The 24,711-nt window shown below is 39.9% G+C and overlaps 1 protein-coding gene across 1 annotated transcript in view; it reads left to right on the top strand.

The window, feature by feature from the left end:
- The window catches only part of RFX4 (regulatory factor X4), an 87,675-nt gene extending 67,287 nt beyond the window's left edge, over positions 1 to 20,388 (top strand). Inside the window, exons 14-18 of the mRNA XM_009908366.2 lie at positions 814 to 933; positions 1,836 to 1,997; positions 8,675 to 8,837; positions 11,063 to 11,201; positions 19,801 to 20,388. Of these exons, the coding sequence (XP_009906668.2) occupies positions 814 to 933; positions 1,836 to 1,997; positions 8,675 to 8,837; positions 11,063 to 11,201; positions 19,801 to 20,073 (857 nt within the window). The 3' untranslated portion in view covers positions 20,074 to 20,388. The remainder of the gene's footprint in view (positions 1 to 813; positions 934 to 1,835; positions 1,998 to 8,674; positions 8,838 to 11,062; positions 11,202 to 19,800) is intronic.
- Positions 20,389 to 24,711: the final 4,323 nt, after the last annotated feature.

The following is a 24,711-nucleotide window of genomic DNA, read 5'->3' as shown; positions in this document are numbered from 1 at the left end:
ATTCCATTCTCCCATTTCTTATGTCTATATTTTTCCCTCAAGTCCCTTAGCCCTTTGGCCCTCAAGTTTTTCACATTGCTGTCATGTCTGTTGAGAAATAGTATCCAAGGCATCTTTAGAAGTAAACACGGAAACAGACCAAATGTTATGCTACTTCTAGGATTCAAACTGATAGTTAGGAAAAGATGATGTAATAAAATTATGATGGAGCAAAGCTTTGGCACAAGTCTTTCCATTTAAGACATCTATGACTGCTGCTAATGCTTCTGTGTCTGGCAGTTAATGGATGTCTTATCCAGTCCAGGCAATGTGCTGGAGATGGACCATCAGTAGATTTGGAAGATTGTTTCTACCTTCTTAATGATTAGGCTCTCATTTCTTTGTTCAGTGGCAGAGGTAGTTCAGAAAGTTCATAACTGTATGTGTCACTAAGGCATCCAGTTGAGCATTCTGCTTCTGACAGAAACTTATATCTGATCTTTTAGCTAAAAGTAAACAGTTCCACTGTAGTGCAATTGTCTAAACGTTTCAATGTTAATGTAGGAGAAGAAAACCTCATTAAGTCCCAGCAATCAGCTAGGCAGTCTCCTTGTACCCTATAGTTGTATAAGCCTGTATTAATCCAGGAGTAAATAGAGTTTGCTAGTCCAGAATTTTCCTTTAACATTTCTTACCCTGAGTAATAGATACTTCAATGAGAGTGGTACACTGAGGCAGTCTTGCTCAGTACTGTTGTGTTGAATACTGTAATCATTGCTTTAATGAGTGTATTGAGACGCCGATGGCTTTTTTGTTTGTTCACTTTTTTACTAGGGTCTTTTCACCTTATTCACTTGATGTTTGATGACTACGTATTGTACCTGCTAGAATCACTCCATTGTCAGGAGAGAGCTAATGAGCTAATGAGGGCTATGAAAGGTGAAGGAAGCACAGGTGAGTTTGTTCTTTTATTCACCTTTTGTTGCATTTTTCACAGTATAACTAAGGTTGGAAGAGACCCCAAGGATCATCAAGGTCAACCTGAGTCCACTGGAGTAACTATTTTCTATGTTAGGACATTTCTTCATCTAACCCAGTGAGACTTATCTAGCACTGCCTCACTAGAATAGAAGTGATGTTGCCTTCAGTTTCTCTGCTCAGGGCAGCCAGCCCCTTGTAATGAGGAATCTTCAGAGATCTACCTTCCTTGCATCTCCCATTAATTTTGGTAAATTAAATTCTGCTGTCACCTTTGGGAATTTCCACTCTTTGTTTTAGCTGTGACTTAATTTGTCACCTTGCAGATTTATGGGAAGAAGAACATTTCAGTGATTAGGGTAATATCTTCAATGTGTTGAAAGATCTGGAATTCACTGCCTTCCCATAGTCTCTTGGGTTTTTGAGAAGCTGTTTATCCCTTTCCATACAGCTTTAGAGTGTCATCCTCTTCAGTCAGGGAAAAGTTCATGGTCAAAAGACGCTGGAATTCCCTGGAAAGTCCTGCTTCTTTCCAGTGTCTCTAGAAGCAGTAGGAGTGCCTCACTCAGATTGGACTCCTGATTTTTGGTATCTAATAGCCTGTTACAGGAACATAAACCTTAAGCTGTCGGTGCATGAGTTTCCTCCCTATCAAAAGGAAAAAACACTTTCCTTGAAGAGGTTCTATCAAGGTACATTGAAAATTGCAATACTGAACATTATAGAAGTACTGTTTCAAAGAGTTGTGATTCCTGATAGCATTTCTTGAAACACAGCTTACAGAACTTAACTGCTTGCATTAATGTTTGGGTTTTTTTAGTTTCTCAGTGCTCCTTTATTTTTTAACTATGTTTTATGATTTTTCTTTCATCCTGCAGCAGAATTACGAGAAGAAATTATTCTGAGTGAACCAGCTCCTCCAACTCCTTCCCCAGTGCCATTCTCCCCAGCTAAATCTGCCACCTCAGTAGAAGTACCCTCTGCCCCCTCGCCTGTCAGCAATCAGTCTCCAGAATATGGTGTCATAGCGGCTACAACAGGTAAGCAGGCTTATGGAAGCTGGATCTGCTTTTGCACTTGATCACTTGAAACTGGGCCTGAGAACATGGTGTGATGGCTTCCAAGAGATGAGAAGCCTTCACAAACAGAAATCCAATTGAAGTATCAATTATGCCTTCTCACTGTATCCAAACATGATAGTGCAAGCTAAGAGGAAAAAAATCAAATGTTTGGAATCCAAAAGCCTAACAGGACTTTGGCATATCAGAATCTGTTCAGTAGCTGAGACCTCCAGAAGAGCAGACCTATCACTTTAAATATCAATGATTTTAAAAATCAGTCCAATTTTTTGTATTTCTAGCAATGCCTGAAAATAATTGTTTATGAATGTAACTCCTCTGACCATTTGCAATGACTTTAAGAGCAATCAAACTGCCTAGAAAACTGTATATACTTCGAGGAAATATGCAAGGTATTTTAGGGTTAAGTGAGGCTTTCAAGATCCTGAACTACTAGTGGTAGGTCAGGAACTCTTGGTTAAAATAGGACTTGGATATTATCCAAAATTTTGGAGACCTGAATATGCTTAAATAGCTGTTCGAGTTTCTCTTGGAAATGTTTTACATGTCATCGGTGACTTTTGTCTTTCAGTGTCAGAGACTAGGAATTACATGTCTGAAGCCTATTTTCCATTGCACACTCTAGTATGGCAACTCATAATCTAGTTGTACTCTGGTGGGCCTACAAATTTTAAGCACAGATTTTTTCTCAAGGTATTCAATTTACAGGCAGGATTGTCAGAAAACCAGAAGCACAAAACCATCTTCTTCTTTCTTCTGTATAAATGGACAACCGTCCTCTGTACTCTAATGTAAAATCACATGCGGACAGGACAATACCTATGATGAAAAAAAGAGTCACAGGAATAAACAGGCAGAAATGTGAATGACTTTCAGAAGAAATTCCAGGCATCTGCTCCTCAGTGAAATGGGTGCACAATCAGAATGTGGAAACTATCACTTTTGTGAAGTACTAGAAAAGTTACAAAACCTTCTTGAAAGAATGACAGAAAGTGATGATACTGGAGAATTTGGCAGTAGCTGAAGGACTGATAAATCTTTCTGACAAGTGTTTTTCAAGTTTTCAAAGGCACCACAGGGAAGCACAGCACATAGCTGGTAGTGGAAACAGATTTAAGAACATTGTCCCTGCATCAAAACCTAAGGTTTTCTCCCTGTTGGAGACTAGAGTGTATTTAAGAGGGAAATATGGTGGCATTATGCCCAGAACAATTAGATGCGTGATTTCTAGACATGGCAGGTGAGCGCACTGCTTTGGTTCAGGCAGCATTGGAGGTAGTGTGTTTGAGTCTGGAAATGTTGGGTTTGTGGGCAACTTTCTTTGCAGATGTTGTGGCCCAGTGGAATTGTGATACTATACCCAGAACTTAGTATGATGTAGAACTGAAGTAAAAGGCTGCAAAGTAAGAAACTGTGTGCTCTGATGGTGCTGACAGGAATGCAGATTTGAGGACTTGTGTTTAGGTTGCAGAGACCATAACTCTGTGTGGCTTATCATAACTATCAACCTAAAGCTTATTCCAAATTAACATAATAGTCTATTTGTTGGCTAGCTGAGTTTCCACCTTCAGCTTATTTGATTCAGATACTTAGGCATGAATCTGGGCAGGCCTGGAAACTACAGAGTTCTTGCCTATCCTTGAATCCCACTAATCATGCAATGGAATGGATTCACACAAATACTACAAACACAATTCTTTTTTGTTTTCATGTTGTTTATTATTTTATTAAGACCTGCTTTATTTCATTAAGATCTGTTAAGACCAAGGTCAGCAAGTTTGAAGTTTCAACCTAGAAAAAGGATCATTTAGGAACACTGGTTGAAGGACATACTCCCACAGAACAGGCAGGACAACTTCATGTAGTTTTTTCCCATGGCAGAACTTCTTAGGCAAGAAAGCTATTTACAATTATTTTACAGCTCCCCCCCCCCCCCCCAGCTTTTCATTTTTAGGTTATGTTAAAAACTTTTGTTTGTTTGAATTGGATTTTATTCTTGAGGTCTAATGCAGTCACACTTGTGCAAGTGTGAAAATACTGTTTTTGACAAAGTTGTTAGTGCAAGTATTGGTCTGGTTAAGATTAAAGACAACTACATGGCTATTCCTGGTCTTAGTTTGGGCAATTAGTAATACCTCTATTTTCTATGTCCACCATGTAAGACAAACTGATCACCTTTTTTAGTTTGCTACCCATTAAAGTGTGGAATACAGAGTGCCTTCACATAAAGTAATACAAAGCAACAACCATGTTCCAGCTGTAGGAAATTGCTATACTTTAAAATAAGAGTGCTGAAGATGTATTACATATAAACAAACTATTCCATATTCAGATTTGTGGCATCAATGTATAGTGTTTTAGAACAGAAACCCTTGTTCTGGAGAGATATATTTAACTACACTGTTGATTTTCTTACGTGTCTTTTATGAGGTAAATGTAAAACTCTGCAAATGCTTTGCAAATCTTGAGAACTAGTTCCATTGGATACTACTGGCTCACAGTTCCCCAGTTTAAGACATCATTAACTCTTTCTTGCTTGTGGCATTAGCAATAAAAGTTAACTATTAAACTTGCATTTTAACGTTTTTGCCTACAGTCAGTGGACAGCCCAAACCCAGCAGATTTAACTGTTGCAATTAAATGATGCTGAGCAAAAGAAGGATAAGTCTTATATATAGCTTTCTGTGGTAGAACATCTGGCATGGCTCAGCTAACTTACTTTTTTTTGTTTTTTTAAGGTACTAGACACTTAAAAGGATAATTAGATCCCATCCTTTCTAAATCACAAAGGCCAGATTAATGATTATTCAAACTGCAACAATATTGTAATAAAAGCAATAGCTATTTGGCTGACTATTCTCTCTTAAAGCCCCTCTTAGAGCTGTGGCTACTTGTTTGCCAATGCAGTAGTTTTTAGGCAACCCAAAATGAGCTCTGAATTGCAAACAGTTCCTTAAATGTTAGTAAATTAATGCAGTTTACCCTTTAGTTTCAAGAAATGTACGTGTAAAATAATTCTCCAGGGCAGAAATCATCATTTAAGGTCATTGTTCTTCCAAGGTTAGGCTAGATATTAAAGATCTGGGAATTCAGCACAGGAGGTACATGCATAGAGCTATCACATCCCATATTTATGTTGTGAGTAGAAGAAATCTGTGTTGGTTGTTTTCTTTTTTTTCTCTAAAGCTTCAGCTCCTGAATTCATATGAATGTATGAGAACATCAGTCTTTTTTTCTACAATCAGAGTTTAATTTGTGTAGCTTCAGAATATAAAAGTCCAAGGTCCCAGTTTCAAAATGCAATTGTCCCTTTCCAGATGGAAGGGTTTGTGTTTTATCTAAAACTTATAGTTAAGATAATCTTTTTGTTGTGTGGGGGCAGAATGAGGGTCTGACTCCAGATTTCTGGTTGCTTGAGGTTGGCAGTGCTCCCTACTGCCAGATATAATACACTATGCCATGTCTTGTAAGTGACCTGGGTAGTCATTTACTCCAACATAAAGCAAATATAAAATGGCATGATCAAGTTTTGTTTTTATCTCTCTGTACTGGTGTACATGATGACACCAATGACAACAGGACTGTTGTTGGACTGATAGCAGTTCCAGTTGTATTTGGCTCTCTTACAGGTCAAACGGCCTCTTGGTTAGTATCCTCAAAATCACAACTTTTGTAAAAAGAGAAAAGAAAAAGGAGTGATAATAAATGAACTTTCCTGTTTTAATCAAAACCTGCATGTTCAGAACACAAAGCTGAGCAAAGTGTTGCTCAATCACTATTGTTTTTGCCTATTTCAGAAAGCAGTTTGGTTGTGTTCAGTCATATCCAAAAGAGACTTCATCTTCTTGAGTTCAGTTCTGCAGCCAGATGAGGAGATTACTCATATAGGGCTGGGACAGAGGCAGGTATTAAACAGCTAACTATGAAAAACTTCCAGACTTGCTTCGTTTCTCCTTTTCCACCCTTTGCCACAACATTGTCAGTATCATGGCTGAACTGATATATACATATGCATCTGGAAATCTGCTGTCTTCTCCTACCCTTCCTGTCTGCCTTTGTGAATAGGTCACTGACCATAATGGTATCCCTTCTGCAAAGGCAGACAAGTGAGACAACGGTAGATTCCCAAGAATATCCCTTAAAAAAATACTGGAAGAGCTTTCTGTCACCCTGTAAATCCAGAGTAAATCCCAACTTACGTTTTTGTAAACCATAATCTCCAAACCAAAGTGAGTATTTCCTAGAGCAGCTGTGTGAAGCACTAGCTTGTAGCACTGGGGACTATTCTGCTTAGGAAATTTAAACAAAGATATTGACAACTCTTCCAGCACAAGACCTATTTCTCTGCATTTCTTCCAGTGATATCTGGACAGGCACAAACCATGTTGCACCCTACATATTTATTTTAAAATTGAGCTGAGGTAGCTGCCAGTTAGACTTGAATACCAGGAGTGGCCAAGTCTGACTTCTCACAGGGCACAAATTAAACAACTTGTTGCCCTGGACCAACTCATTTTCCTCAAACTGAGGTAAGATCCCTACTGCTTTTCAAAAGTTAAAGAGCAGGCTGTCACAAAGGCTGGGGCCACTCAAATTAGCCACATTTGGTAATATGCAAAGAATATTTTGGCTCTGTTTTTACCACTAGGGATAGAGCTAGAAAAGCCATGAGATTTTTGGCTCAATCACCAATTATTATTTTTTTCTTGGAAAAAATTAATATCAAGCCAAAGTTTTGGTTTACTGTGAATTTAAAAAGTGAAAAAGTGAAGAGAAAAATCAAAACCCAACAACCCAATAACATTATCCAAAGACAAGTATTAATTTTTTCAACATCTTTGTTGTCCTGCTTTTCTTTCTTTTCTCTTTGTTATTTTTGCCTTTTGAATTTAGTGCTGCTTTGGAAAAAAGGTTCAAATTTTCTTTCAGCAAATAACACTAGGAAAATAAGTCAACCTTTTTAAATGGAAATATATCTGCAGAGAAGTTGTTAATATTTTCAAACCAATTTTTCTTTTTCCCCTCTTGTTTTCAAGCAAAGCTGTTTGATGACTGCGTAAGTGGTTTTGGTCCCTTTCACAGAAATTGCTTCTTTGAATACTTTTCCTCAACTCAAGGAACCAGGACTGCTCATAGTCACAAACAGCACTTACATGCTAGTGAAAATGTGTATGCCTCCTCTTTGGTCTCAGAGACCTCAATAGTGCACTTCAGTGGGATGACATGAAAGACTGAAAATTCCAGAGTTGATGACAGAAAGTGTGGGCATGTGAAAACAGGCCTAGCACAAATTATCCTTGGTTGTAACACATCCAATGATGTCTCTACTATAAGAGCACCTAAATTATGCCCTGTTTCAAGCTGGACTTCGCTCATGTAGCTCAGAAAGCCTTCATTCACACCCAGAAAGAATAATTTCCCTTTACAAAAGGAAAGGGGGGGGGGGGGGGAGGGGGAAGTCTGATCTTGCCAAATAAAATCACACAGAACCTGAAAAAAATTATTCACATTTGAGATAGGCTTTTCATTCCCAAAGCCATGGAGTGGGCACATACCTGGTAATACAATCACTTCCCCCTTTGAAGTAGGCCCTTTCATACTACAGGAAGTCCTAGAATTCACACTGGGGGTAAAAAGAAAAAGGAGTCACCTCCTGCAACTCCTTTTAGATAATGAAAAAGAGTCAAGAGTATCCAGAGACCCCCCCAAACCAGTGTTCGCATTGGGTTAAATTCAGTGTTCTGGTCCTCATTTGCAGGGTAATCTCATCCAGTATGGTCATGACCTCCAGCAAGAGCTATGTTATACTGGAACAATGGATCTGTCAGCCTCCTGAGTGAAAGGGGTGTGTGCAGAGGACAAAGGTTTCTCAGCAGCTGGCTGGTGAATCTGGAGTTCCTGCCTGGAAGGGATCAGGATGATTAAAAAACTCAGCACCTTCCAAGCAAAATGGAAAATCCACTTCTTTACTTTGCTCTTCTCACAAATGTTCTACATGAAAAAATAAATTAAGTCCAGTCCCAGTCACCTCAAAAGAAGAAAGAAACATTATTTGTGGGAAGAAGATGGCTAGGCTATTGCTGTCTATATATTTATTATAATTAGGAGATCTACCACTGTGTTGCCCCTACAAAGGCTGGTACCTAGCTGAGTGGAACAAGTACAAACTGCAAAAGAATTCAGTAAATTTATTTGCATAACACCCATCTTTTTCTAAGCCTTCATTGTGCTGATCATACTTCCTGCTTCAGTCCGGCCCGATCAGCCTCAAAGATAAATGGGCCAGCAGCCTATTCCATGTGAGAGAGACCTCAGGGTTTGGTACATCATGCTAAATGCAGTGATGCTTCTCCATTTCTAAGTCCCATTCCAGTTTTTCTGGGATAGCCTCTAATTCCAATGCCACACTGAAAGTTCACAATCTGAACTATTCCAGATACGTTTCTTACCTCTGGATCTTTGCACACTCCAGATGATCTATTTGTATGCCTTATATAACTGTTCTCTTCACTTTGGTTGATACTGTTTCCATTATCAGCGCCTATTAGGCTGCTTTCCTGCAACCACCTCAAAGCATAACAGCCTTATTAATGGCAAACCCTGTTAGCTGCATTCCTTTAATACCTGTTTGTTTGCAGGAGCTATGCAATCCTATACGTGGTCACTCACCTACACTGTCACAACAGCTGCTGGGTCACCTGCTGAAAATTCCCAACAGCTGCCCTGCATGAGAAGTCCACATGTGCCATCATCATCTGTCACACACAGGATACCTGTTTATCCCCACAGAGAAGAACATGGGTAAGTCAGTTCCCAGTGTCTTGGAGGGGGTTTTGTATTAACTTATGCTTAGGGGTTTTTTGTTTGTGATTTTTTGGAAATTAAATTAAATCTGTTTCTTGATGTGGAAAGTCTGTATTGCAGAGATACTGATATCATTATTCTCTGGCTGTTGTTATTGTTGTATGATTACATTATGCCTTAGCTTTTATAATTTAATTTAATCCTATTTAAAAACACACTAGATTTGGAGAATAGTTTATAGAAGAGAAGGCTTTAGTGGATTTCTTCTCTGATTCCTGTTCTCCTGTGCCACATTCTATCCCAAAGGCTAGATGTGCCCAAAGAACAACCCCACGTCTCAGGAGAGGTAATCCTTCTCCTCTGCCCAGCACTGCTGAGACCACATCTGGAGCACTAGGTCCAATTCTGTGCTCCCTAACACAAGACAGACACAGGCATTCTGGAGTTAGTCCAGAAAAGGACCACTTAAATGATCCCAGGACTGGAGTGCCTGTAATACTACGAGAGGCTGAGAGCTGGGATTGTTTAGCAGTAAGCAGTGAAGGCTCAGAGAGGGCCTTAACAATGTGTATAAATACCTGGTGGAGGATGTATCACAGTACATTAGAGGTTGGAAGGGACCTCAAGAGATAATTAGGTCCAACCCCCCTGCCAAAGCAGAATCACTTAGGGTAGTCATAGTCTGCACAGGAATGCATCCAGGTGGGTTTTGAAAGTCTCCAGAGAAGGAGACAACACAACCTCTCTGGGCAGCCTGTTCCAGTGCTCTGTCACCCTCACTGAAAGAAGTTTCTCCTCATGTTGAGGTGAAATCTTCTATGTTCAAGCTTGAACCCATTGTTTCTTGTCTTATTACTGTGCACCACCGAAAAGAGATTGGCCCCCTCCTCTTGACACACACCCCTCAGATATTTATACACATTGATGAGATCCACTCTGTCTTCTCTTCTCAAGAGTAAACAGCCCCAGGAATCTCAGTCTCTCTTCATAGGGGAGATGCTCAAGTCCCCTAATCATCCTTGCAGCTCTCCATTCTTCTCAATGGTGTTAAAATACAGGCCAAGTAGCAATGGGCCCAAAAACAAATGCAAGAAATTGTTTACACATAAAAAAAGCAAACAAAAAAAAAATGTTTTACTGTAAGTGTGATCAGACACTGGAACAGGTTGCCCAGAAGGGCTGTGTAGTCTCCCTCCTTACTGATATACAGACCCAATCTGGACAAAATCCTGGGCAGCCTGCCTTATCAGACACTGCTTTGAGCAGGGGTATTAGAAGACAACCTCCACAGGTTACTTCCAATCTCAATGATTCTGACTGCTCCTAGACCTGCTGGTGTAGGATACAACATGATGTCTCTAGAATACCATCATAAAATCAAAACTCCAAGCAGTGTAAAAATGGCATTGAACTTTACAGAAACAGTATGTACAAATAGCTGTCATCCCTTTCTCATAATTCATTGGTTACCCTATTTGTTTCTTTACCATGGCATATTTTTTAAGAGCCACTCAAATTCTGTGCTGAATTAGCATCATCAAATGTTTGCATGACTACACAAAGACTGGGGAAGTTGTAGAAGGTTTTGATGCATCTTCTGCTAGTAAATGTCACAAATAATCGTGACCAATGAACACTGACCCTGCAGGTAAGGAAACTGCTCCTCCTTTAACTCTGGCTGTGCCTAGACAAGGAGCTGGGATAATAAAGAAAGCAGACAGGTTCTCTGATCTCAAATCCCAGTCTATTCTTGAGTGATCTATGCTAAAGCTGTATATTGTATTCTTCAGATGTAAATTAATACATCCCTCCTAAAGAAGGAATATCTGACCCCAGTGCAAAGACACACCTGAACACCACAGCTAGTTCTTGAAGTGAAAGCTTACCATACTTCCTCAGCCTGAACTAGCAATTTCCTGGGAACGTGGAAATAACAATAAAATCAAAAGGCACTTTCTCCTTTGGAAATGCACAAATGAGTCAGCAATTGAAAACTAGGCAGAGAACCTTGTTGAGTGTCTCAATTTGTTCCTGTGCTGAATACATCATTTCACTATGTGGCGTGCTTCCCAGCTGGGAAATATCTTTCTTTAAAGGTTATTGAAAATATCCTTCTTCTATGCAAAAAAAAAAGTGCAAATGTGTATCTCAGAAGTTATAGAATTAGTGGTGGCACTACAATCATCAAGCACACTAAATGGTGTTTTTAAATGGATTTTTAGATACACCGGAAGCTACAACTATGGTAGCTATAGCAACCAGCATCCCCATCCAATACAGAGTCAGTACCCATCCTTAACACATGATACTGCTATTTCTGGACCACTTCACTACTCAGCTTACCACAGAAGCTCTTCACAGGTAAGTTGTATTTATTACTTGACAATATGCTTGCTATAAGAGTCTAAGTAAGCTTTGCTTCTAAACTACTTATCAGCATGTTCATTGTCTGAATCAATAAGCTGTCACCAGTGTAGTCATTGATGGTCCCTAATTTTTGTCTCTTCTAATATTACCCAGATATCTTTTCATTCTAGTGGAGATTTTTAATATTTTTTTTTATCAGAAGTGAATTTTGATTGTACTAGACTCTAAAATTCAGCAGCTTGGATTATAGGAAGTATTTCTGTGTTAAGGAGTAGCTGAAACAAAACCAAGCATAAGCACATGTGTGTTTCTTAGGTATTAGGAACGGGAAGAGATTCCAAACAATAAATAGAAGTGTTTTCCTATAGCTAAAAGAAGATGCAGAGACCTTAGTGAATTATTCTGGGGGCTCTGCTCTTGAGAATACATATAATTAAGAATTTGCCAAAAATATGTGAGTTCTGCATACAGTGTGAGTATCTTCAGGATGCCATTGCAAAGAGGTTCTGTTCAGTCTGTGTGCCATAGTCTAATGCTGGAAAATTATGCCAGTAACTCTTTCAGTTAACAAAACCCGGCCAGCAGAAAACAGCACAGATTAAGTGGGAAGATGATATTGGGCAACAGTTCAAAAGTAGTGACACTGTAGGAGGACTTCAGTATATCACATACCTGTTGCTTCCCCAGTGTAGAAAGCTGCTTTCTGGATTCCATTGGAAGATGTGCAAAAGGCGGGTGCAGGCAGAAGGTGAAGGCATTGGGAGTGGTGTCACCCACATGACACCTCTTATACTCTCTCTACTGGAAATATATATATTAGGGATCACTATGCTTCATTTTTGTCTCCTGATTGGAAGTTTCATACCAGATGCAAAGATAATGATTTTGATAGCACTCTGGACATGTGAAATCTGCATCTCATTCTGGTCTGTGATATCAGTCTGCCAAGTGATTTCAGAGTAGCAATTTCACTCTTTATGCTTCATTTTCCCTAACTGTAAGAGAAGAATAAAGGTATTCATCTTCTTAAAGCTTTTTGAAATTTGCTGAGAAGATTGTCCTATACAACTCCAATATGCTTATTTGAACCAGCTGAACAATAGCTCCCTAGCTAATGGAAGGAACAAGTTTACAACTTCTCACCTATTTGTATAGCACCTGGTCTGTCAGAGAGGCCGTGTTTGTTTGAGAGTTGTTGCAGCTGCTCTAACATCAGCAGGAACAGTGAGTGAACATTTTAAGTACAGTGTTCTGTGACAGGTTTGTATTTTGTATACACTGGTTCCTCAGTGCAGGCCTTACCCTATTATCTCAATATTTTTTTTCCAGAATGCATCACTTTCTGGCTTAAAATTGGCTAGCTAATTTTCTTTAATCTGTCTTGGCCTTTACTGCAGAAAGCCCATGTGTGCTGGTTCTGAAATGGTCTGTAAGTCATGTAAAGAGGAGAACTAGGCTGTTTAGAAATGCTATCACTTGCACAGAGTGCAAGTCTACCCTCAGACAACTGTCTTTGTCACACTGACACAAACAGTGTAAGTCAGGCAAGAAATAAATAGAGCAGAATAGAAATATAGCAAAGCAAGATCAATACATTGGTAGTTTAGTCATGTTCTGGTTACTGTGTCAGATGGAAATACTAACGTACATTAAAATCATCATACCGTAGCAGGCTTTCCATACAAGTGCAAATGTCAGATCACTTTTTCATCTCTTGTTAGCCCTTGAACTGTCCTGGACACACCTGAAGAACAGCTATGCTTTAAGGATCACACTCCAAGCAAAATTATTTCAACTTGTATTTTGCATGCTCTTCTTCATGCTGCTTGTAAAATGAGATGGATCTCACAGCAGGATGCAGCTAAGAAAACCCTATCAGTGCCCTCATTCTGTACTGAAAGGAGCTGCAAACAGAAACTCTGCTTTCAAAAATAATCTAAAATTCTTGACTTATTTTAATACAGAATGTGATGACATTCTTTTTTAAAGCAAAGTGAGCTTCTGTAAAATGCCTGCCCTGATGATAAGTCCTTTCCTAGCTACTTTTAACCAACAGAAAAGCAAAACATATTGTGGCCTGCAAAACCTAACAAGATGTTAGGGAACTACTCTTTGTCTATCAGACTTTCTAAAGGGAATATGGGGCAAGGAGTTGCAATAGGACTGATGACATTGCAAAATCAAAATACAGGAAGCCAAATTTGCAATGAATATATAACCAGCTGCCACTATACTCAAACTGGAGGAGATGCAATGTGTATGGCTGTGGCAATACTCAAGAAGAGGAGGCATTGACCAAAACTCTTCAAAAAGAACTCTTTGTTAAGATCTATATTCAGTCCAAATATAGAACTCTGGCTCAGCTTTAGCTAATGTTCTATCATGCTCTTTGGGATCATGTCTGGAGATTAACTCCTAAATAAAAATCTCTGTGTGGGGTAAGTTCTCTTCTACAAACATAGAATCAGAAAGACCTTGTCCAGACAGAGGCCTGAGCTGAAACAGGCAACATATATAAAGGTAGATTTTAGCCTCTCAAAGAATTGTCTTTATGTGAAAGAGAGCAACATACTCCAGGTTTCATCAGATCTCATGTTTAAAGGCTATTTTCCATTCCAGAGCAATGTACCTAAAGAAAATGTTTCATTCATTTAGTAGAGCCTTATGATGGATCATTTCACAGATACAATTTACAGACCATCAAATAAAAAGAACAAGTGGAACTGGAACAAAGACGATAGAAGGAGAAATTTCCTTTGGGTGGAAGTGGGGAACTGAATATCTGGGAAGAGGGAAGGGAATGAGTGACAAATGAGTTACCCTTTAAATTGTACTTGCCAACATGTAACATGTTGATCCCAGCCTGACAATATAATGATGGCTGCATTGTATTAATTGTAGGATTTTTGCTGTGGTTTTGTCATTGGGATCCTTACAGTGGGTCTCTGCTGGGGAAGAAGTCACATGGCTGTAGATCTTGTAGATTTCAGCTCTTGAAAAATTCAGGTGAGGCTCCCAAGCCAATCCTATCTCACCTGATCAGTGGCAAGTCCAAGTGAGGGGCTTCTGGGTAATTTGGATCCCTCATTGATAGAGGAAATGAGACGGCTGATGCTGCAGTGTCACAGCAGCACACTCACAACCCATTCCGTAACACATTGATGAGAGCCCTTGAGGTCACTGTTATCTCCTGTCTCTGAGACAGTCTTGGAGCTTAGCTTGGCTCCCAGAGGAATATAGCAAGTGTCTTGCAGCTTTGGGCTAAATAGAAATTTTGACAAGCAGCTCACAGTTCCAGAAAGATTAGTAACTCTCAAAAGGACAAGAAGGCAAAAGAAAAGAAGGACATGGCTTGTAAAAAAACTTCCTAGGAGAGTAAATATTCTGCTGAAGTAATATCTGTGGCAGCTAAGCTGGCATAAGCCTAAAACTGGCTCCTTCTGGCAGTGTAGGCTGACTAATTCCTGCTGGTGGCTGAGTCTTTTTCTTGACAGGCACAGTCTGTTCAAACCTTGGTCTTAATCCGAATTTTTTTTCCCCCCCATTCATCGGCATCTGTGAATAGTTCACAGAACATTTGCTTCCTTGTGATTCCAGGCCTGATTGCTCATTTCTTGACTTGGCTTACTGGCCAGGAGCCTGGCATGCACATAAAGAAAAGTGATCTGCAGATACCTGATTCTTTAAGCCATAGTGCAGAAGTGCCTGCAATCCTGTGAGGCTATTCCACCATCATTCAGAAGGAGATTGTGTGTGTACATAAACACACCTATACTGACTTCACATTCTGTCAGCTTCTGGAACTGGGAGGAGTACATTTGTATTGGGAAGTGCTTGTGCTGCTGTTTTGTTGTTGTCAGATTTGGTTTGTGAAGAGCATAGTTGGCTTCCATGGCCTGGAGAGAACAAACCAGACCAGAAAACACTGCAGAAGTACAATCTGCTGTTAAGTGGTAGGCTGGGTTTGCCGAGGGTCATAGAGCACACTGTTGGAACCACAGTTAAAGGAGCTTTAAGAAATGTTCATACTCTGACTCTCCTAAACTGCTCTGAGGACTGTGGTGGTCTCTCATAGTTTCCCAGAAATGCCTTATGAGTTGCAGCACCACTTAAGTTGCTCTGTGCAACATTGCATGCCACAATTCTACCCAACCATGTCTTCACTTCTCTTCATAATGATTCTACAACAGGATTTACATAGGGGGAGTAGTGTAAGAAAGTGAGGGAGCCAAAGAAATCCTTTTCCAGGAGGAGTTTGTGTTTTGATGTGAGTTAACATTGTTCAGGCCCATTTACACCACAAATAAAAGAAGGGGGAACACATACACAGTGTTAAGTCCATGGGTATAGCAATGCAGTAAGAATGACATACCCACCCCAATAAACACTGTGTCATCAAATGTCTAATAAGGACAGAAATCACACCCATGCCACAAGAATCATTGTTCCTAACTGTATGGCTTCATAATGGGCTTGAGATTGTTAGAACATAATTGAAATAATTATGTATTGAATGCAAGAGGAAACAGATGTTGTAAATTCTTTTTAAGTCATTACAAAGCTTCCAAATGCCACTCCCAAAAGTACCAAAAGCACATAGATTGACTTGAAAAATTCACCCAACCTATTTGACTGACTAATATTCAGTTTGTGGAGAAAAAGATCAAATTAATGGTTACAAAGATACAGTCAATCGATAGCTTTATGTCCCTTTTTCTTGTTTATTTTATTTTAGATTTTAAGCATAATTTTATGAAGTTGATTTACAGGCAGCACATCACAGTTGCTGTAATTTCTGTAACAAATTACTTGCAGGTCCTAAAGCAGTGACTAACCTACAGCATTAACTTACATTCTGCAAAAGCCTGAGCTATCGCAATGTAAAGTCGGAGCCACATCCGTAAGGAAAATATTTGGCTGTTTGGACAGAGGCACCTTTCACCTCCATATGTAATATGTCAGTGAGATGAGGATAAGAATGAAGAGATCACTCTCCAACCTCACACTGCAGGAACTCAGTCTTCACATATTTAACATTGTATTTTCTAAAATAATACTAAAAGAAATTGAATTAATTGGACATTTTGGGGCAAGGCCTTAACAATAAAATCTGCTCAAAGTCTTCCAGACTTAAAGGGCTTCTTGTCTAGGTCTAACAGCAGCAGTAGCAGCAGCAAGTGTGAGTTAACCCAGAAAATGGTAATTTCCTGTCAAGAGCCCTCCAACAAATGTCGCTTTTATATCTGGCAAAGATCACTAGGCCCCAGTGTTTTGAGTTCAGCATGCTGAAGCACTCTTCATTAAACCGGATGTAGAGTGTGAAAGGTGATTCAGGCAGCATGGGCAGGCATCCGCCCAGATGGCTATGCTGTGGACACTCCAACAAGGCTGAATAGATGCTTCATTGGGTGAGTTAATAGTCAGGCAGGGGCCAATGAGTACTTTAAAAATATTGTCTTTCAATGGTCTCTTCACTGCAAGGAAAAAGAAGTCACTGACTCATTTGCGATTAGCTGACCTACCATTACAAAACTTTCCATCTTGCATTCAGTCATAACAGAATTTATTGTAAAATACTAGATATTTAAAGTCCATGTTATTTTCAAGCAATTATTCTTTTTACATTCATGACACATTCATAAACACAGCTGCATTGGGAGCACTTGAGGGAAAGAAAAATCAGCACTGTGTATCCTGTCCCCTCATGCACAGCCCTTAGTCCTGCCTTTTTAGTAAGCCTTAGCATGGCCTCTTGACTGCAGCTAGGAGGAGGATTATCCTTCCTTTTCTGTGCATCCTGAAGTTCATTCTGGGAGCCAAAGACTCATTCCCCCAGTGGCTTAGTTTTTGTGCTTCCAAACTATGTAAAATACAACACATGGCTTCCCCGCACAATGCCATGTTCAACCAGGAGACCCAGCACAATATTCCCAGAACCTGTTTCTTTCCTCTTGCTTGCAGATGAAATTTTTGCAGTCTACAAATTATTTTAAGTAGAAAATTACCCTATCCAAAGCCAGGGCTTTCTCTTAGCATTTGTAAGGGATATGAAAGGAAGCAATTCCCTTGTTATAAGTCATAACCCCAAAGGAAAATGACACTGAATCAGGATGGCAAAGGATTTGGTTACTGTTTAACAGCAGAGTAGATCAACTATTGCATTGGGTAAAAGACAAGAGAGAATTTGACAAATATTGAAAAGGGACTTTTATTCAACTTGAGCCAACCTAACTAATGGATTACATCATATAGCAGGATGAAGAGGAGAAGGTCCATCTTCTGAGGACTTCTCATCTTCTCTCTTAAATATTTATCTCGGGGTTTGATAATTTCTTCCAGTGGCAGTAGAGAGAGCACAGATGACTCACTTTTATTAGATGCCTGACTTTTTCATAACTACAGGTGAGGAGAGATGAATTAATCTCTGAAGCTACAGTAATTCACAAGACAACTTATTTCCTCAGTATTCATTATGGTAAGAGATTTGCTCATGAAGATGTTCAGGCAAAGGTAGTCAGCAAGCATTAGCATGAAAACGACTTTCATGTATTGCCAGTGCAGATCAGGAAAGCAGCATGCTAAATCTATTAGCTAGACTCACAAACATAAAAATACTGTTCAACTTTTTCTGGAATGTCTGGTGTTTACTCAGAGTACTTCCAGGTTGGTCATCCGTTGACAGAGTGCCCTGTCCTTAATTGATGAGTTAAAGGAGAGAACTATGATCATACATTCAAATCACCTCATTTGAAACTTCAAAATTTGAGTTTTGCTGTTGCCAGGCACTGACAGTTCTTATTTTCAGCAAAAGCTTCTAGAAAACCAAGAAGTTTGGAAATTATTCTTCTGTAAAGGAACATGAAGCTTTCTGCAGTCAGTGCCTAAGCTCTGTTAATTTTTCTATTGAAAAGCCTTTCTCTGGGGCAATGAGGGAAATTTAGATGACCTTGTATGGAGTTGTTGCCAGTATTGCCAGTACAGCTTATTCTCATAGCTGTGTTAGCACTACCAGTTGAAGTATTGACATTCAGTATGGTACTGCCATTCACCATCCTGTTTCAGCAGCTCACTGCACAGGTAAACCCACAGCCTGTTGTGATGAGAAGCATAAGTTAAAGAACAACATAGTACAGTTTCGATGTCTTCCCTCTCCCCAGGACATGGTGGCATATGCTAAGTCACTATCTACAATATGGTTGGTCAAAACCAGTCTTCTCTTTCTTCTCTTAGGAGTGGCCAGTGCATAGGGTTTGAGCAGCCTGAGGCTTGTGAACCATTTGGATATGTCTGCCAAGGCAGGGCTGCCTTCCTGGCTGCAGTTTGAAGGGTGGAAGCAGAAACTCCTCATGGAGACATTGCTGTAATTGCTTGGGGCTTATGCAACAGTTTCTTATGCAACTGATTAACCCCAACACCATCCACGGTGGAGTAATGTAATGAGACCCTTTGGGAATCACTGCCATCTGCCTCCTAGAAGCAACCATGGCAGCTTTTCTCTCCATGACTTTTCCATGAGGTTTTGCAGTCCTCAGCCACATAAAGTTATGGCAAGGTTTGTAAGCACCAGAAAAAGTGACAGCCTTATTTTGGTGACAGCCTTCTGGTTAGGGAAATACTGCAATGTCAAACAACACAACATAATGAAATTTAAAATTATGGCACGTTTTGTAGAAAAGGTATAAAGGTGTCAAGCATAGAAGATCTGAAGATACATGGCTGGCCAAGGGGAACAGGGATCCCAACCTTCTCTGCAATGCAGATAGACAGCAGGAGGACAAACAGGAAGAGCCATTTCTTAGGCTCAACATACAGATGATCTGCTCCTGTAAGACAGGCAATAAGATAAATACCGGTTAGGCAAACAGTCACAAGCAGTTTACTTTCTGTTGCTGGGCATCTTGTGATAGAGAGGGCAAAGGCTGTTCCCCATTTTCCTGTCTATCCTATCATCAGCACATCTTCTTAGTGGGAGGCATTTGCCAAACTTCTTTGATTTCTAGTTTCCAATTGTCACTGTGAACAGCTGGGGAATAGAAAGATTCTTCTTCTGCCTGCCTCTTTTCATAAGTTCTTCAGTTAGCTGCTTGCTCTGAGGCCAGACCATACTATTTTTCCGGCAGGATGTCTTGTGAATATTTAAGAGGGGAGGCACCTTTCCAGTAATAAAAATCCTTTGCTCTCCTCCTTCAACTGAGTAACCAGAGAAAGGACGTTTTGTACTTGGGTGTTTTTTTAACTGCAGAGCAAGCTTCCAATTAAAAGCTGTGAGAAAAAGAGCAGATTAATTCAATTTATGCTCCCAGAATTATTCAATTACTCTCCCTGATACACCTGCCAGTACCTTGCTCTTTGATAAGTTAATTCAATATTTAAATGCAGTGACTGCTTTACAAGACTTTCCTTGACATCTGGTTTGACTGCAGCCAGTAGTCATCTGGTATTCCACCTTCAGTACGTCACCTAGATATTGAAGGGCTGCTAATTCATATGATTTTGGTTTTGTTAAACATGGAATTGTGACATCCCTTATTTTAAAAGCAATTATGTAGCAGATAATTCTTTAATTGTGTTTTCTTTGGGTTTTTTACTGCAGTACCCTTTCAACAGCCCAACATCAAGAATGGAGCCCTGTTTGATGAGCAGTACTCCAAGGCTCCATCCCACACCAGTGACTCCTCGCTGGCCAGAGGTCCCAGCTGCAAACTCCTGCTACACAAGCCCACCCATGCACTCCACAAGATATGGAAACTCTAGTGACATGTACACCCCCCTGACTACACGCAGAAATTCTGAATACGAGCACATGCAACACTTTCCTGGCTTTGCCTACATCAACGGGGAAGCCACCACAGGTTGGGCTAAATGAAATGACTGGTAGCAGCTAAGCCCATATACTTAAATTTGTGTTCTGTGGAACTTTTCATGGACATTCTTCAAGGGAGGTGAAGATGGAAAAGACCCTGGGCAGATAAATGTAGTTCATAATGTGGGCAGATTGCAGACCAGTATAACTGAATGTTCCTGTAGCCGAAAATTCTTTTTGTGCTATTCTAGACCACTTTTGGGGCCAATCTGTGCCTTTTTGAATTCTGGTATGCAGGCCAATCCTGTGTGATGTCAGTTTGAGTGAGCCATTTTTGCCTCCCTCTCTTATTGACAAATGGTAATGAGTCTGAAAAAAAAAAAAGTACTGGAATAGGATCTATTTATAATTTGAGTTAAAGACAGAAAGTTCACCCTCAGCAAAACTGTCATCTATTTGTCTTTTAAGCTCTTAATGCATGCCTTAAAGAACATTCTGCAAAGTCATCACTCATTCATATTGACTCCACTATTTGGCTCCTTAAAAGACATGTGGTGTTGTAGGTTTTGGTTTCCCCCTAACTTTGTATATTGATGCACCTTTCTGTTGATCCAGTAAGTTTGATCTTTACAAAAGAGAAGACAAGACATGTAGCATTGAATTATACACTGCCTTAAGTTGACTATTGTTCTTATTATATATGTATTTGTGTTAAGTTTGCACAATCTGGAAAAATCTAATTTCTCTGGTCAGTAATGACAAGGTTAAGAAGGGACTTGGGGACTGGGAAGATTTTGGATTCAGAGCCACATATGTTAAATATGGTGATAATGAAGCAATTATGTAAAGTAAATGACAATGCAAACATGGTTAGTCATTTAATTACCTATTGACAGGTATGAAACTGTTCTCTCAATTCCTTCACGTGGTGATAATTCTATATACTGCTACAAAAGCAAAATTCAAAGCTGTGCCTTTGAACTTATTCTGTACTGTGTATGTGTGGAAAAATGTATTGTATTTTGGGGAGAATTTTTTCTTAGACATTTTCTGTCAGATTTGTAGCTATTTGTGAGTTTTTGTTAGATTTTATTAACATAGCTTTTTCTTCTGTATTATAAAATGCACCAAACAATTATGGTGGACCTATTACCCTATGGGTAAGAAATAAATAAATGGAAATATGACATCAGGCATCTTAGTAGTTGTTTTCTAAATAGATCTTTGATAGTGCCCCGTTGATGATAACCATGTTTATGCCCACAATGGACAAAAGTGTTATTTGTACAGTTGTGCAAGGTAAATGGGGGATTTTCACACTCAAAGTCCATGAAATTAGATATAATCTAAATTTACTTAAATACATAAGCAAACCTTCAAAACCCCTTAAATGTGACAATGTATGTTTTCATCCAACAAAAGACTTGAGAGCTTCTATAGTACACAGCACCTACACCCGTGTTTTCAGCTGCAAGTGCTCAAGACTCTGACTGGATAGATAACTATTGCTTGGTTTAAGCCCTGCTGCTCACCCAAGCCAACATATTCACTGAGGCAGGTAAGATGTGCTTTACTCTTCACAGTACCTTCTAACAAACATGTTGCCACTGGAATGTTGGAAGGGGAAAAGTTATTTGTCCTTAGGTAAACTAGTAAGCTTATCTCCACCTTTAGGTACCTGGTGAAAATCTTGTTTCCTGTGCTTAGAGTCAGAGGCTCTCTGAAATGTTACCTTTGTCAGCCAGAGTTCTTACCCGAATATACTTTCACTCTTCACTTTTTTTTAAGGGCAAGGGAGATCAGACTTAGCCTAACTCATCTATTTTATGCTTCTATATGTTATTTTCAGGCAAAACTGTCTACATGTGAATAAAGTAAGTCATGTTGAAGAAGTTTGTTTACTTGGAGTTTTGATGGATTTGAGGCAATAGTCCTGCTTCGCATTTTGTTACTGAAGATTCTGGCCTATTCACTATTAACAAGCACAGAAATATCTGCCTTAGCAAGACTGTAATTAGCATGAGAAAGGCAGTGCCACTAGAACAGAAAAATCCACTTCTCCAGCGAATTCCAAATCTCTGCATTACATTGCATCTGAGAAGAGCCTCCTGTGCCCCCATTCCAGCAATCCATATTGCTGGAACATTGATCAATCTCCAGTTATTTGATGGACTGCTGACCATGGCCTACCATGATTCCTCCAAGGACAGGATGCATTAGTGAGACATTTGTGGGCAGAATGGACCAGTAACTCAAAGCTAAGTCTTTGGAAGGATCAGGATGGAGCGGGATGCCCAGCACCACTCAAGGGAAGCCAGAAGCACTTGCTACATTTTTTACAATATCTTGTTGATCCAAATAAAGCCTAATCCCCATTGACCGAGAGGAAAGGATGAGCCTACATTTGAACTGCTTCCTGATGAAGGCTTTGAAATTTAAACTGGACATTCATGGAGAGCACTATATGTATTACCAAACACAGCTCTACAGTGGTCACCATATGCATCAGAACTGCTGTGCAAAGGAAAGCAGAGCCCCTCCTTGACCACTGCAGGTCAGAACACACCGTATTAATGTAAACTGACACAGCTTTCAGGTCACAGGGCTGTATACCAGGCTGTGAAGTGCAGCAGCTCATGAGAGGATGACAACCTCTTTGTAGAATGGTTGGTTAGGGGCAGGAAGATCTTAAATCATCCTGGTACAAATTGTTGAACCTCCCAAGTCAGGGCCTGCAGCCTGTTAGGCTTTTCTCTTGCCCACGACTTCTTGCCTAGCCACATATTTATGTGTGTATAAAGTAAACATGTGACTACACAAACGTTTCTGAAGAGGTTTTTATACTACATGCCCAAATATTCAATCTCATTTTCACTTTTTCTTTCTCTTCTTTCTTTTCCTTTTTTTTTTCTCCTTATTGCATTTTTTCTCTTGCTCACTTTCTCCCTTCTCACAACAAACACACATTTTAGTTAAATGTGTGACATTTTTCATGTTAATTCATGCAACAAAATCCATATATATACTAACACTATATATTATAGCATACTAGCATAACGTGTGTAGTATTTTTTAACAGATTTATGCACACACATACATGTATGATTGCACATAAAAATCCATTACAATTCTTCAAGATTTTTCATTACCAGGTAGAAAAAAGACTCAGCGGGGGAAGAGCAGTGAGAACTCCATTCACAGGCATGAATCCTGTTTTTGTCAGGCTACCTCTTGCTGCTAAGGTCACTACCCTTTGACAAAAATGGCCTCTGACCTCTGCAGCCCCACAATTCTGTTGTGACTGACCCTGAAACCCATGAAATTCAGGGGCAGACATTGCTTTGGAAGGTTTAGATAAAGCTGACTAACATGGGAAGGGCTCATGGTATGCACCCATCTGAAAAGGTCTTGCAGTTCTTTGCTAGAGGATGCAATTTATTCTGTCCCTTCTTTTCATTGGAATACTAATCCTTCATATGCTACCTAAAGTGGAGACTAAACCACACTGATGATGAATAACAATGTGCCTTTAAAGGGCAGTAACAGTTTCCTAGTCTAGATCTAGAGGTTCTTAATATATATATATATAAATTGGTAATGTACAAGTAAAGTGAGTCTTTTGCTGTACTGAGAAGTACATCTAAGCAGGCTTATGTTTTATTATAGAGGTGTAAATCAAAAAGCAAAGGATGGTTTTCCTTGTGTTTGTATCAAAAGCTGCATTAGTATACCCATGGACCTGACTCAGAAGAAATGGCTGCACACTTCAGGCTGGATTTTGTTACTCCTTGCTGTCCAGTGACTATGTTCTGGTTTTGTACCTCAGTTCAGCCCAAAAGAAAAAAACAACCCAAAAACTAACCAGAAAGTGTAGATCCTATTTTAGGTTTGCATCTTACACACAGGCACACAGCAACACATCTTGGCACCTTCAGAGCTCTTTGGAACCTCTGTCCAGCTGCAGATGGAACCTCCCTGTTCCTATGGTATCTTCTGCCATGGAACTGCTAATTTCTGAGCTGAAAGGTTTGTCTTCATGACCAGTGTACTTCCTGAATTGCTGCTGAAGGAATAAATACTTCAAGGAGAAACCGACTGCAGCTCCCTCTAAGGTTTTATTATTGTGGAGTTTTGTTAGCTTTAGTGCATCATTTTCTGCCACCTGGACAGCGAGTTTTGATTATAAGGCACACCGAGTGTGGAAATACTATTGTATCTTTTCAATGTAGTTTAACCTACAGTCTTGCAAAGCACTTCAGTGCCCTGTCATTGAAGGCTCTGATGCTGCAGTCCACCCTGCCCTCCTGCCACCTCCCAAACAAGATGTGGCAGCAGTGTGGCACCAGCACCACTCCTCTGTACCACCTTGGTTACTGACACCTACAGCAGCACTTTCCAGAAAAATATATTAACCCCTCTGTGAATGGCCCTGTGGGCAGTTTTGGGAATGTGGCCATGCTGCCCCTCTGAGAGAGGCTTTATCTGGAAAACACCTTGAAGATCATGAAATCCAGCCTTAAACCTAACACAGCCAAATACACCACTAAACCATGTCGCCAGGTGCCACATCTTTCAGGTACTCCCAGGAATGGTGACTCCAGTGTTTTCCTGGGCAGCCTGTTCCAGCGCTCAACAACCCTTTCAGCAAAAATTTTTTTCCAAAGTCCAACCTAAACCTTCCTTGCTGCAACTTGAGGTCAT

Source organism: Dryobates pubescens, chromosome 15 (genome assembly GCF_014839835.1).
Source record: "Dryobates pubescens isolate bDryPub1 chromosome 15, bDryPub1.pri, whole genome shotgun sequence".
In the NCBI taxonomy this organism is placed as follows: Eukaryota; Metazoa; Chordata; class Aves; order Piciformes; family Picidae; genus Dryobates; species Dryobates pubescens.
This window is presented reverse-complemented; position numbering and strand designations above follow the sequence as displayed.